Genomic DNA, 15,694 nt, shown 5'->3' on the forward strand with positions numbered 1-15,694 from the left:
GTGTCAAGCAAGGCTGCGTCCTGGCTCCAACGCTGTTCAGCCTCATGTTCTCTGCAATGCTTACTGATGCCTTCAGAGATGGCGATGTTGGAATCGGCCTAAAGTACCGAACAGATGGCAAGCTGTTTAACCTCAGAAGGCTTCAAGCAAAAACGAAGGTCATGACAGACATCATCAGAGACTTTTTGTTTGCTGATGATTGTGCCCTCAACGCTGGATCTGAAGCTGACATGCAACTCAGCGTCGACAAGTTTGCCACTGCCAGCAGGAACTTCGGCCTTACCATCAGCACGAGGAAAACTGAAGTTCTCCATCAGCCAGCCCCAGGGAAACCCTACGTTGAGCCCAACATCACAGTCAACGGTCAGAGACTCAGTGCGGTGGAGCGGTTCACATACCTTGGCAGCACACTGTCACGAAATGCGACCATCGATGATGAAGTGAACGTCAGGATTGCAAGAGCAAGCGCAACTTTTGGTAGACTCAATGCAAATGTCTGGAACAGAAGAGGCATTAGTCTTGAGACCAAGCTAAAGGTCTACAGAGCAGTAGTTCTCCCCACACTACTGTACGCCTGCGAAACTTGGACAGTGTACCAACGACATGCCAAGAAGCTGAACCACTTCCACACAACATGCCTAAGGAAGCTACTGAACATCAAGTGGCAAGACAAGACCCCAGACACAGAGGTGCTCGCAAAAGCCACCCTTCCCAGCATCTTCACCATCCTGATGCAGTCCCAGCTTCGCTGGGCTGGACACGTGGCGCGCATGCCAGACCATCGGCTGCCCAAAAGGCTCTTCTATGGCGAGCTGCAACAAGGGAAGAGATCACACGGAGGTCAGAAGAAGCGCTTCAGAGATACTCTGAAAGTCTCTCTGAAAGCGTTTGATATCAACCCTGACTCCTGGGAGGAATCTGCAGTGGACCGTGACAAATGGCGCGCTGCTGTGCACAAAGGCGCCAGGTTGTGCGAGGCCAACAGGACTGCTGCAGCTGTTGAGAAGAGGCAGGCCAGAAAGTCACGGGCAAACAAGCTCCCTGACAATGATATGCCTGTCTTTGTCTGCCCCAACTGTCAGCGAACATTTCGTGCGCAGATTGGACTATTCAGCCATCTGCGCACTCACAGATAGATTCATGAGCATCCTTCCCCCCACCCCACCACCACCCTCCCCCCATCCCCCATCCCCCATCTGGATGACAACGATGGTCATCATCGATCTCGATGGACACACCACCTATCCGAGTACACGTGCAAGTTTGGTTTGACAATGAAAACGGCGAAGACGTGTAACTGACGTCATTACCCACTGGCTACAGATAATGATTATGATGATACAGATACTAATACATCGCCTATTCTCGGTCGGAGACCAAACTCAGCGCTTTACAATAACGGAATCATTTGCACAACAGTCTGTACGGCCACTGGGTAGACAGCCGATTGACAGCTGCCACTGGGCGCTCATCGTTCATTTCCTGTGTCATTCAGTCAGGTTTCAGTTTCGCACACATACACACAAACACATACGTGTAACATTTTATGCGTATGCTTGTTTTTTTTTGTTTTTTTTATCTACCCCGTCATTTGGGCATCCATACTCAGTTTTCAGGGGTGAGTGTGCTGGGTATGTTCTTGTTTCAAATACCCACTGAACGCTGACATGGATGACAGGATGTTTAACGTGCGTATTATTTGATATTCTGCTTGCGTGGTACACACTAAGCAGGCCTGCAAGTTATGTTGCCTGGTGGGAGATCGGGAAAAAAAAATCACCTCCCTTTACCCACCAGACGCCATTACCGAGATTCGAACCCAGGACCCTCACATTAAAAGTCCAGCGCTTTTACCACTCGGCTATTGCGCCGGACTCTCAAAATAGGAGGCAAGATTGCACTGGCTCTTAGTGCTGCAACTTTGGGGGCTAGTTGGCCTTTGGGAACCATCCCCAACGCCGACTGTCTTAAAACCCTATTCACCGAGGTAATAGGGATATAACTGTTCCCCCAATATATGCCCCAATATATGTTGCCCCAGGTCTGTGTTCCCCCAGGTGTATGTTTCCCCAGGTGTATGTTCCCCCAGGTCTATGTTCCCGAATATATGTTCCCCCAGGTCTATGTCCCCCCAGTATATGTTCCCCCAGGTCTATGTTCCCCAATATATGTTCCCCCAGGTCTATGTTCCCCAATATATGTTCCCCCAGGTCTATGTCCCCCCAATATATGTTCCCCCAGGTCTATGTTCCCCAATATATGTTCCCCCAGGTTTATGTCCCCCCAATATATGTTCCCCCAGGTCTATGTTCCCCAATATATGTTCCTCCAGGTCTATGTTCCCCAATATATGTTCCCCCAGGTCTATGTTCCCCCAATATATGTTCCTCCAGGTCTGTGTCCCCCCAATATATATTCCCCCAGGTCTATGTTCCCCCAATATATGTTCCCCCAGGTCTGTGTTCTCCCAGGCCTATGACCGCCGAGGTCTACTTATGTCTGATCATTCATACACTTTTGGGTGCTGGTCAGCAGTGGTCAGTGGTGGTCAGTGGTCAGTAGTGACCAGTGGCGGGCTGTGGTTAGTGGTGGTCAGTGGTGGTTAGTACTAGTGAATGGTGGTCACTGGCTGTCAGTGGTTAATGGTGATCAGCAGTGGTCAGTGGTGGTCAGTATTTAGCGGTGGTCAGTGATCAGCAGTGGTCAGATTGTGTCTAAAAAATAGCAAACCCAAACAGGACGCAATGATGATCAGATTGTGTCTAAAAATAGCAAACCCAAACAGGACGCAATGATGATCAGATTGTGTCTAAAAATTGCAAACCCAAACATGACGTCATTATGATACTCAAATTTGACAAAACCACGCAATGTCACTATTTTTCACATAGTAGTCTGTAGCGACCAGCTGTGGCAAGTAATGGACAGTAATGACAAACAGTGATCCATAGTGGTCAGCTAATGGCCAGGTCCTGCCAAGACGTCCCAATATTGCCTGCACAAAGTGATTCAAGCTGATCGCTGACAGTGGTCAGCAGTGGTAGTCAAGCAGCGGTCAGACGCTTGCTAAAGCATAATTATACACAGATGTGACAACATAACGTAACCCGAACACTTTTGGATTATGGTAAACAGTGGTCCTAAATCTGGGGTAATATAGACCTGGGGGAACATAGACCTGCAGGAATATAGACCTGGGGAATATACACCTGGGGCAATATGGACCTGGGGGAATATAGACCTGAGGAAACATAGACCTCGGGGAACATAGACCTGGGGAAATATAGACCTGAGGAAATATAGACCTGGGGAAATATAGACCTGGGGCAATATGGACCTGGGGGAACATAGACCTGAGGCAATATAGACCTGGGGAACATATACCTGGGGAAATATAGACCTGGGGCAATACAGACCTGGGGGAACATACACTTGGGGGAACATTGACTTGAGGCAATATAGACCTGGGGGACATATAGACCTGGGGAAATATAGACATGGGGGAACATAGACCTGGGGGAAAATAGACCTGGGGAAACATAGACCCAGAAAACATGAATTTGGGGGAACATAGACCTCGGTGAATGCAAGCCTGGGGCAACTTAAACTTGGGGGGCGAGGGGGGGGGGCAGCGGTGGGGGGGGGATGCATAGACCTGGGGAAATATAGACCCGGGGAAACATAGACCTGGGGGAACATAGAGCTGCGGAAATACAGACCTGGGGAACATAGACCCTGGGGGAACATAGAGCTGCGGAAATACAGACCTGGGGGAACATAGACCCAGAAAACGTGAATTTGGGGGAACATAGACCTCGGAGAGTGCAAACCTGAGGCAACTTAAACCTGAGTGAAATAAAATCTGGGAGAACATACAACTGGTGGAAGGGTGGTGGTGGTGGTGGGGGGGGGGGGTTGCTTTCCAAGCAAGGACTCATTTCTCAAAAACTGCTCTGACTGAGAAGCCATCAAAACACCGTCCAAAGAGAATCAACACCGCAGGACAATGTAGGCTGTGTGTGTGTGTGTGTGTGTGTGTGTGTGTGCGCGCGCGCGTGAGTGCGTGTCCGTGTGTGTGTGTGTGTGTGTGTGTGTGTTGTGGATGGGTATTTCAAAAGCCAACTTCACTTTAGCGCGAAAGGATCAGTGGGAGGCTTTTGTTATTTCTGACAAAGAGAGGGTCTCCACAGATTGGTTCATTTCTGAAAAACCGTCCTGCACGTAGAACCCGATACACGTCAGACCCACACTGTGACAGCACAGCACAGCACTGTTCCTGTCATGGTTAGCTGAGAGAGAGAGAGTGTGTGTGTGTGCGTGCGTGTGTGTGTGTCTGTGTCTGTGTGTGCCTCTGTGTGTGTGTGTGTGTGTGAGTGTGTGTGTGCGTTGAGGTGTGGTGTGGTGTGGTATGGTATGCTGTGGTGTGCTGTGCTGTGCTGTGCTGTGCTGTGCTGAGGTGTGGTGTGGTGTGGTGTGGTGTGTGTGATGGTGGTGATATATGTATGTGTGCATACGTGTATGTGTGTTTGTGTGTTTCTATGTGTTTGCATGTGTGTTTATCTGTGTGTGTGTGTGTGTGTGTGTGTGTGTGTGTGTTTGTGTGTGTGTGTGTGTGACGACACCACCGTGTTTCATTATATACTAGTGTGTGTATGTGAGTATGTACATGTGTGTATCTGTATGTCTGTGGACTGCTTAATGAGAAACAAAATAGATTAAAAATGAGAGGCGTGTAGACAGACATACAGATAAATAGAAAGGTACATACAGACAGTCACATAGATACAAAGAGAAAGCCAATCAGACAAAGATAAGAAGACACACACACACACACACACACACACACACACACACACACACACACACACACACACACACATACATACATATTAGATAGACAGATTTATCGAGAAACAGAGACATGAAGACTGAGAGAGATGGACAGACTATGGACATCCGAATATTTTTTTCCCAATTTATTTCATAATCAACAGCCAGAAAAGAAATATATATATATATATATATTTTTATAAAGAAACCCAACAAAACAACAAAGCAAACCCTGACGCTGATCATGGTAGATGCTCACTTGACATTGCCAACAATATGTTAAAAAAAAATTTCTCACACCAGAATTTGGAACATTCTATCCTCTATATTTCTATAACGATAATCAATGATGATGAAGGTTAGCAAGGTGCTTCTATGGGGGTTCCTTTAGGTTTGGGACCACTTGACGAGGCCGTGCTGTCAAAATTATTATAACATCGGCAAGGCTGCACTGATTAGGCATTACTGTTTGTTTCGCCAAATCAGTTACACAGTTTAAAAGCAAACACCAAATAGCTCGTGTACTTGAAGTTGGGGCCACACTGGTTTCAATTTACCAAAATTCAGAAGTCAAACGCTTCACAAAGAAAACAAAAAGAAAAAGAAAGAAAAATAATGAAACAAAAGTAAAAATAAAACCCACAACTGATCAGGCAAAAATATACAGCAATCGAACCCAGAGTATTCAGAGAGAAGCAACCCACTTAAAGAAACAATTAAAAAAACAAACAAACAAAAAAAAACCAGCAACACATATTTGCTTTTCTTTAGCATAAATGGAACGGCTGTAACTGACCTGACGGATGATCTTTTAAAAGTGTAATGTTTTATTCATTTAAAACCAAAAGCAAAAGCAAAACACAAATACATTGCACCGAACGTACAATTTTCAGTTGCAATTCATTTATGCAGAATTTGTACATCACATAACAGCAACAGTAACATATATTTGTTGCTGTCAATGCGCAGAATATCACAAAAGATGAAGAAGGAGAAGAAGAAGAAGAAGAAACAACAACAACAACAACAAGAATGCTGTAAGATCACACACATGACAGACAGAATGTAAAATCAATGAATAAACAAGCTTCACTAAGATATACAGAACATATACTTTTAACTGATATACTCTTGAATGTACAGAGTATTACTGATAATAGCGATATGCACCAGCGTTAGAATATTCATCGTCATCTTTCTATTTTATTTCTTGTCTTTATTCAGGAAGCATAATAAAGTTTCATTGATGAAATGTCTGTCAAGTGTCTGATAAATGGACATGTTTAAGGTGCACTTAATGTTTGGAGTATGATTAAATTGTGATGATATGTCAAGCTTTTAAATTGGTCTGGTGTGTGCGTAAAAAAAAAAAAAAAAAAAAAAAAAAAAAAAAAAAATATATATATATATATATATATATATATATATATATATATAATTTTCTTAAAATATATATATGCATGTATTATTATTTGCCATTTACGCCTATTGAGCATTTATACGTACAGCGAATCATACAACCCATCAATATCTTGTAAGTCGTAGTGTTCACATTTTAAATGAGCATGGTAATCAATGTTGTGGTTGTCTGCCTCCTTTCCACCAAGAACACTCACACACACACACACAAAGACACACACACGCGCGCGCGCGCGCGCGCACACACACACACACACACACACACACACACACACCGATTGACACTCATCCATACACTCATACATACACATACAAAATCAACATGCACATGCCAACGTATGCGACAACATCGAATAATCTATACACGATTCAATATGATCTTCATGGATGTTCAGGTTAAATAAAGAGAAATAAATGAATTTTGAAAAACGAATGACCACAAATACCAAACAAGCAGTCTTTTTTTCTGATCATCATTTGCATATTCTATTCTAAGGATCAAGTCATTTCTAAAATATAGAGGGGTTCCGAGCAGTTGCTCATTTCTGAAAAAAAAGCCTCAACTGCTGGTAGGTCAGCCATCTGTTTCGTTTTCTGCGTTAATTTATTTTATTTTTTATTTATTTATTTATTTATTTATTTATCTTTTTGTTTTAAGCAGATGTGGTCTGGTGTACATGAATCAGTCTGCATGCTTTGACACTGAACTTGAAACTGAAACAGAAACTGAAATAGACACTAAAAACACATACATCATCAGACACGCCCCCCTCCCCCCTTCAGTTCCCCCCCCCTCCTCCAACAACAACAACAACAACAGCAAAACCAAAAAACGGTGACCCCGATAAAAATGAAAGCCACACAACAGCGGTATGAAATACCTCACAGGGTTTATTATACAGACTTCAAAAACAGTTTAGGACCACTTGAAAAAGACATTGGCATGCCTTCACAAAATGTTACAGATTCGAGAACCCTTCGAGGGCCCACCATGTTTCATATACGTGCATAGCGACGTCACTGATGACGTCAGCAGGAGGGGAAATAACTCTGGAAGGTTGAGAATTCACATAGCCTATCTGAGGTGGTATATTTACAGCCCCCCCCCCCCCCCCCCACCCCCCTCCCTTTTTTTTATATTTTGTTGTTGTTGTTGTTGTTGTTGTTTGTTTTTCAGTTTTAGGCTTTTTCGTTTTGAATATTGTTTTAGGACTTGAAACACCACTTTATACTTATTTACCCTGGCACCGACGGGGTTGAAAATCATGTAGGCTGCATCTACCACTGACCTCTCACTGAATGTAGTTTTTACGTCCATTACAAGAACGTGTGCACCGTAATCGTTTTGAAATATGCGTATGATGAATCGACGTTCAGCTCTATCCAGTGGTTTGTACACGAGTGCTGTGGTATTTTGCTGCATGTGAAGCGATGACCTATAGGCAACGCGTCCGCCTAGAAAGCGAGAGAGAATCTGAGCGCTCTGGTTCGAATCACGGCTCAGCCGCCGATATTTTCTCCCCCTCCACTAGACCTTGAGTGGTGGTCTGGACGCTAGTCATTCGGATGAGACGATAAACCGAGGTCCCGTGTGCAGCATGCATTTAGCGCACGTAAAAGAACACACGGCAACAAATGGGTTGTTCCTGGCAAAATTCTGTAGAAAAATCCACTTTGATAGGAAAAAGAAATAAAACTGCAGGCAGGAAAAAAATACAAAAAATGGGTGGCGCTGTAGTGCAGCGACACACTCTCCCTGGGGAGAGCAGCCTGAATTTCATACAGAGAAATCTGTTGTGATAAAAAGAAATACAAATACAAATACAAAACAATCGAAGTACACGTGAAAAAGCACGTGATATACCACAGCTCTCATGTTGGCGTCCGTCTGTCTCGGGAGCTGGAGACAATGGAAGATAAGATAAGATAAGAATAACTTTATCATCTCCAATTTGAGAAATTTGGTCAGGTGCATTATCACAACGTAGACAAGAAAACAACATGGACACCATCGCTGTAAAAAAACAAACAACAACAACAGTTATTAGGATTAATAACGAAGACAGAGATGTAAAAATATCACATACACTGTTTCGTACTTTCATTCCACGCATTACAGGCAATATTTAGAAGAAAAAAAATTCACACTGATTATAATTAAGATAAGAATAACTTAATCATCTCACAAGATGATCAGTTCTGAACAAGACGCATAGTTCCACTGTCTTCCGAGTCAGATGGACGCCAACAGCAACACAAGAGCTATAGTATATCATTGCAAAGCAATCGAAGTACACATTGTGAAAAATAATGTAAAAGGAACCTCTGGTTATTATGAATGGCATTCATCCCACCGGCTGCATACATCGCTGTTGGCTAGAAAATTCAGCATCCTACCACCATATAATATATTCCCGAGTGGTCCTTAACTCTTGTTGTTGTCTTTTCCTGAACCCTGTGGAACAGTTATCTGGAGTATTTGACATAGAGAATGAAGGCAAGAATGCAAAACAGCACCACTCCGATGACGCCGAACGCGATGGCGGCAGCATTTTGTTTGACGATGAGGAAGATCACGAAGAGAATGGCGACGATCACGAGGAGTACCACGAGAATCATCAGTACCTTGCGCGACAGACTGATCCTGAAATCAAAAGGTGGCAGGTGGCAGAACGGTTTAATCGTGTACATGGTTGTTTTAATGATAGTATGACATTTTAATCTGTTCTCTTACTATGCTTTGTTGCTTTGTGATCCTGACTGTATGAGATTAATTAGCATTAACTTTGTATTTACGCTTTTCATTTTCCTTGTGTGTTCATGATGAATGACTGAAAGTATGCAATCATTACATGTATATGATTATGATCACTGTCCAAAAGGTCCACATCAACTCAGTACTTCAGCATTTTATGTCTTTTATGTATTTACATTGAATAACTGTGATATATTGTTTGTGTAGCATACAACACACAAGAATTTCTCTTGTTGAGGTAATAAAGCAATCTGTAAGACGCTCATCTGCCAATACAGAGAGTCCGTTAGGGTCTGGGTTCGAATATCTGTGTCAAGAGTCCGTTAAGTTGTTGTTGTAAGATGTTGACTTATGAAAATGGAATAAGAAAACAACAGATGTTAAAAATAAAATAAAATAAAATAAAATAAAATAAAATAAACAACGCACCGTCCCGACCCGCCCGTTCCCACGGGACTGGAGCCTCCGGCAGATGCTCTCCCCCTCTCAGCGTCGTGCGCCCCAGCGGCCCCCCGGCCTCCCTTCCGACGCTCTGCGGCGCTGACCACGTCAAAGAATACCTGGTTTCGACTCTGCTCGTTCTTCTGAGGACAGAATTTTGGAAGTTGGAATGGTTTATACACCAACATCAGGCCTCAGCTCTCAGTGAAGGGGTTCACATGAACATAATACAACACATGAAATGAGATAAGCAAACAATCATGAATATTGGAGTAGTGGAGTGATGGCCTAGAGGTAACGCGTCCGCCTAGAAAGCGAGAGAATCTGAGCGCGATGGTTCGAATCACGGCTCAGCCGCCGATATTTTCTCCCCCTCCACTAGACCTTGAGTGGTGGTTTGGACGCTTGTCATTCGGATGAGATGATAAACCGAGGTCCCGTGTGCAGCATGCACTTAGCGCACGTAAAAGAACCCACGGCAACAAAAGGGTTGTTCCTGGCCAAATTCTGTAGTAAAATCCATTTCCATGGGAAAAACAAATAAAACTGCACGCAGGAATTTTTTTTTTAAATGGGTGGCGCTGTAGTATAGCGACGCGCTCTCCCTGTGGAGAGCAGCCCGAATTTCACACAGAGAAATCTGTTGTGATAAAAAGAAATGTAAATACAAATACATATCGATTTAAAAACAAAGCAAACAAACAAACAAACAAACAAACAACAACAACAACAACAACAATTTAATTCATTTTACGAAGTAGCAGTTTCTCTAAAGTTTGAATGCCCAACAGAAAAAAAAAACATGGACAAATTATGAACGTCATTTACATTACTAGACGACACAAAGAGACTTAATATAAACAATGAAAGATGGGTGTAGTATTTCGGTTTTATGCACATTATATTTCTTACAAATGGGCAGTAAAGGTAAAAAATTACCTCATTTTCTTGGGTCACAACAAGGAATCAATGGTAACCATCCCACACAACAAGAAAGAATCAATGGGACACATCCCTCACAGAAAGAATAAATGGGACACATCCCTCACAGAAAGAATAAATGGTACCCATCCCTCACAACAAGAAAGAATAAATGGTAACCATCCCTCACAACAAGAAAGAATCAATGGGACACATCCCTCACAGAAAGAATAAATGGGACACATCCCTCACAACAAGAAAGAATCAATGGTACACATCCCTCACAGAAAGAATCATGGTACACATCCCTCACAGAAAGAATCATGGTACACATCCCTCACAGAAAGAATAAATGGGACACATCCCTCACAACAAGAAAGAATCATGGTACACATCCCTCACAGAAAGAATCATGGTACACATCCCTCACAGAAAGAATAAATGGGACACATCCCTCACAATAAATGGTAACCATCCCACACAACAAGAAAGAATCATGGTACACATCCCTCACAGAAAGAATAAATGGGACACATCCCTCACAACAAGAAAGAATCAATGGTACACATCCCTCACAGAAAGAATCATGGTACACATCCCTCACAGAAAGAATCATGGTACACATCCCTCACAGAAAGAATAAATGGGACACATCCCTCACAACAAGAAAGAATCATGGTACACATCCCTCACAGAAAGAATCAATGGGACACATCCCTCACAACAAGAAAGAATCATGGTACACATCCCTCACAGAAAGAATCATGGTACACATCCCTCACAGAAAGAATCCATGGTACACATCCCTCACAGAAAGAATCATGGTACACATCCCTCACAGAAAGAATCAATGGGACACATCCCTCACAGAAAGAATCAATGGTACCCATCCCTCACAGAAAGAATAAATGGTACCCATCCCTCACAACAAGAAAGAATCAATGGTACCCATCACTCACATTGTCGTAGAGCAGATACGCCTGGCCAGCATCCCTCAGCACACTCTTCAGCTCCGGACACACCGCTCTCAGCTCCTCCTCCAAGGGCTGGTCCTGACGGTCTCCGAAGGTGAAGGCCACTACCAGTCGCTCCTTCAGCTGGGGCCACAACGCCATGATCTCACGGTAGATGGCGTGCTCTTCCGCCGTGTAGCGGATGTCGCAGCGAACGGTCAGAAGGACGGCCGAGGGTGTCGACTGGGTCAGCTGTCGCCACCTGTCCACTTCCGCCCGCATCTGCTGGCTGTCCAGGGTGAGGTTTGTGATGTCTGGGGTGTCCACCACCTGCAGGGGAGGGTTACGGAGGGGGAGGAGGTGGGAAGAGAATAGTTTCAGTTTCCGCTCCTCAAGGAGCAAAGGTAGCTGAATGGTTAAGGCGGCTTATCTGTCGATACATAGAGTCCCTGGGGGTCTGGGTTCGAATCCCGCTCTCGCGCATTCTCTCTCAAGTTTGACTGGAAGATCATCAAACTCAGCGTTGGGTCCTTCGGATGAGACGATAGAATGAGCATTTGGCGCACTGAAGAAAAGGACCCATAGATAGATAGATAGATAGATAGATAGATATGCTGCACTAAAGCCCTGGCTAGCGCTTCGGGTTATGCTGTTGTCAGACATGAGCATAGCAGACGTGGCGTGGCGTGTATGGAGAAAAAGGCACTGTTCTAAAAATAGATGACTAGCTCATTGGCCAGGAAAGTTCAAGCCAACGGCACGCCATATTGTTCCTCGTATCCGGCCGTCAGTCCGTTGAGAAGTCTTCTGCTAACTGGTGGTTGTTTCTGAACTGTAACCGTGTATCTTCGATGAAATCGTGTTATGCTTGCCCCCACGACATGCCAAATGTTGTGTCTTGGTTGATATCTGCCAATGGTTTATTTACCAAAGTTTACACAGGAAAACAGTGCAGTGACATGCAGCGCAAATTTGCTGTGGAGGCACATACAGAAATGTCAGCTAAACTAACGCCGCGAGGAAGTGAAAGCTTGCCGTGAAGCCAGCTGAGCACTCGGCTACATATATGTTGTTACCGCTTCGTGCTATACTGACACGAGCAGCAAAATGGCTGATTGAACACTTCTGCTGGCTTCAGTTTGCAAAGGGGCTAAAGAAGGCATGCGCTATCCACCTATTTCTATAACAGTGGGAAGAACAGTGTGCGGTCAGTTACACCTGTTTCCCCGAATGGGATTCTACCAGCTGACGGGTTTGGTTGCACTGTTTAAAATCAGGTGGATAGCGCATGCCCTCTTTGAGCCCCTTTGGTAACTGAATCTAGCGAAAGTGTTCAATCAGCCATTTTGCTACTCGTGTCAGTACAGTGCGAAGCGGCGACTTCACACATGTAACCGAACGCTCAGCTGACTCCGACGACTGCTTCACAGCAAGCTTCTACTTGATCGCGGCGTTAGTTAAGCTGACATTCCTGTGTGTGCCTCCACAGGCAGTTTGTGCCAGCCAGTGTATATCTGCACCGTTTTCCTGTAATAACTTTGGTAAATAAATCATAGGCAGATATCAATCGAGACACAACATTTGGCAGGTTGTGGGGGCAAGCATAACACAGTTTCTTCAAAAATACACGGTAACAGTTCGGAAACTACCACCAGTTAGCAGACGACTTCTAAACGGAACGACATCCGGACACGAGTCTCAGTATGGCGTCCAGTTGGCTTCAGCTTTCCTGGCCAATGAGCTATCCATCTATTTTACGTCAGTGGCTTGGTGGTCAAATGGTTAGAGCGGTGGATTCTCCACCGAGTTCCCTATCAGGACCACATAACGAAATAACAATTCACGGTAAGCAACAGTTAGTCGGTATGGGGACCTTCTGATCACGGCATGAGTGGTTAAAGCGTTGGACTTTCAATCTGAGGGTCCCGGGTTCGAATTTTGATAACGGCGCCTGGTGGGTAAAGGGTGGAGATTTTTCCGATCTCCCAGTTCAATATATATGCAGACCTGCTTGTGCCTGAACCCCATTCAGGCGTATACGCGAGCAGTAGATCAATACGCACGTTAAACATCCTGTAATCCATGTCAGCGTTCAGTGGGTTTTTGAAACATGAACATACCCAGCATGCACACCCCCGAAAACGGAGTAAGGCTGCCTACATGGTGGGATAAAACGGTCATACACGTAAAAGCCAACTCGTGTACATACGAGTGAGCGTGGGAGTTGCAGCCCATGAACGAAGAATAAGAACATGTATACAAATACATACATATAGATAGATAGATATTCATACAGACATGTACCTTCAGCCTCATATTTCCCTTGACGACCGTTTCGCATTGGGCAGTGACTGTGGTGCTGGACAACCCCCGACCCACAGCGAATACTTTCTGACCAATCAGGGCATTGCACAGGCTGCTCTTGCCGTTGCCCGTCTTGCCCACCACCACGATGCTGAACTCGTTTCGGTTCTGCCCTGTCCCATAGTCTTCTGAAGAGAAGGCAGAGAGAGACAGACAGAGAGACAGACAGAGAGAGACAGAGAGAGAGAGAGACTTTTGTCACGTGCAATGATGATGGTGATGATGGTGGTGGTGGTGGTGATGATGACGATTGTCTTCAGTGTTGTTTTTAATTATGATGATGATGATCATCATCATCATCACCATCTTCTTCTTCTTCTTCTCCATCATCATCATCAGCATCATCATCATCATCTTCTTCATCTTCATCACCATCATCATCATCTTCTTCTTGTCATTGGTAATAGTAGTAGTAGTGGTTGTAATAGTAGTAATACTATCTTCTTCTTCTTCTCATCATTATAATCACTATTATTACTGTTATCATTATCATTGTTATTGTAGTAACCAAACAACAACAACATCAATAAAAAGAAGAAAGAAAGAATGCACGAAAGAAAGAAAGAAAGAATGAATGAATGAATGAATTCATATCGTGCAAAAATTCAGTGACGTCAACATAGCATTTAAGTATTTCATGTCTTTTTTCATGTATTCTTATTGAAAGACCGTGATTCTCGCTCAGCGTTCATCTAATGTATAAAACCAAACGAATTTCTCTTACTGGAAATATTCTGTATTCTGAACTGATAAGTTTTTCTCAATATGCTGACCGTTCAAACCACAGAACTAATGAATGTTCCTTCTCAAAGATACACATGACATACTTCTTGGCTCGGAAACCGGTAATGTTTTTGGTTTAAAGTTTTTGGACTTTTCAGCCGCTTTTGATGCCACTAACCACCGTAGGTGTACTTTTCAAGAGGCTCCAATGCAGGCAATGGATGCCAGGTGTGGCGCTGTTTTGGTTATCTTCATATTTGTTACTAATGATGCAGCTCAGTCGTTGCCAACAGCAATATTGCCCTTACCTGTGGCGTCCCACAGGGGTCTGTACTCGCTCCTGTTATATCTATTCCCTGCACAGAACCACTTTCAGACCATTACAAAATCAAATCAAATATTATTCAACTGACACACAGCTCTGTCTTCCCATCTGTCTTTAATTTCACCTTCAATACAGCCACGGCAAAGTATCATTGACATAAATCTGGATGCTAGAAAATGAACTCGAGGTCGACGAAGACAAGAAGTGCTACTAAATTCATTCTTCTACAAAGCAACATCCTGGTCTCATGCCAGATTCCTTCACTTGTCTCGTGGAGACATATTTTTTCTCAGTGATATGATTAATTTTTCTCTCCATCTCCTGAAACCATCGGCAAAGCCCTCCTGACCACAATCACGTTTTTTCACATGCCAATGCTCTATATTCACAAACTCAAAGAAAAACACGTTATCTACAATTGCACAAATATAGATAAAGTTTGGGGGTTTTTTGGGGGGGAGGTGGTGGGGTGAGCGGGGGAATGTCCTACCATTGACATGAGATAAATAATCATGCTTAACACAGTCAGCACTCAGTACTTAAAGAAAAGGGACAGAAAGTCTTATCTTATAGGCGTACGGCAATAGACACGCATCAATTTATTTCAGTATAGAAATACAACACATCGTATTCATGATAAAAGATACAAAATGACCATCACAGTCCATGGACAAGAAAGCTACGAACACACGCATGTAAGCACGCACGCAAGCACGAGAGCGCGCAAACGCACACAAACACACAGCACGGAGACACAAAGGCGCGTGTGCTCACACACACACACGCGCGCGCGCACGAACGCACGCACTTGCAAGCACTTGCACTTGCACGTACACACGCATTCATGCGAGCACGCACACACACCATCCACCCACAATACGAAGTAAACATACTCACCATGCATTGTTCTTCTCTTCCGTATCCGGCTCCCAAACTTTCTGAAAACACATCCACTCCCATGTT

General features: G+C 43.9%; 1 protein-coding gene across 8 annotated transcripts in view; it reads right to left on the reverse strand.

Moving 5' to 3' along the window:
- Positions 1 to 7,376: 7,376 nt before the first annotated feature.
- The window catches only part of LOC143291730 (uncharacterized), a 12,611-nt gene continuing 4,293 nt past the window's right edge, over positions 7,377 to 15,694 (reverse strand). For 2 of the 8 annotated variants that reach the window (XM_076601786.1, XM_076601784.1), the window contains exons 2-7: positions 15,629 to 15,669; positions 14,715 to 14,762; positions 13,624 to 13,808; positions 11,326 to 11,649; positions 9,434 to 9,588; positions 7,377 to 8,893 (exon numbers count right to left, since the gene is read on the reverse strand). In XM_076601786.1, the coding sequence (XP_076457901.1) occupies positions 8,716 to 8,893; positions 9,434 to 9,588; positions 11,326 to 11,649; positions 13,624 to 13,808; positions 14,715 to 14,762; positions 15,629 to 15,635 (897 nt within the window). In that variant the 5' untranslated portion in view covers positions 15,636 to 15,669 and the 3' untranslated portion in view covers positions 7,377 to 8,715. Of the gene's footprint in view, positions 8,894 to 9,433; positions 9,589 to 11,325; positions 11,650 to 13,623; positions 13,812 to 14,714; positions 14,763 to 15,628; positions 15,670 to 15,694 lie in introns of all 8 variants that reach the window. The other 6 variants (XM_076601783.1, XM_076601782.1, XM_076601790.1 and 3 more) reach the window with 3 other exon arrangements.

Source organism: Babylonia areolata, chromosome 17, assembly GCF_041734735.1.
Source record: "Babylonia areolata isolate BAREFJ2019XMU chromosome 17, ASM4173473v1, whole genome shotgun sequence".
NCBI classification, from domain to species: domain Eukaryota; kingdom Metazoa; phylum Mollusca; class Gastropoda; order Neogastropoda; family Buccinidae; genus Babylonia; species Babylonia areolata.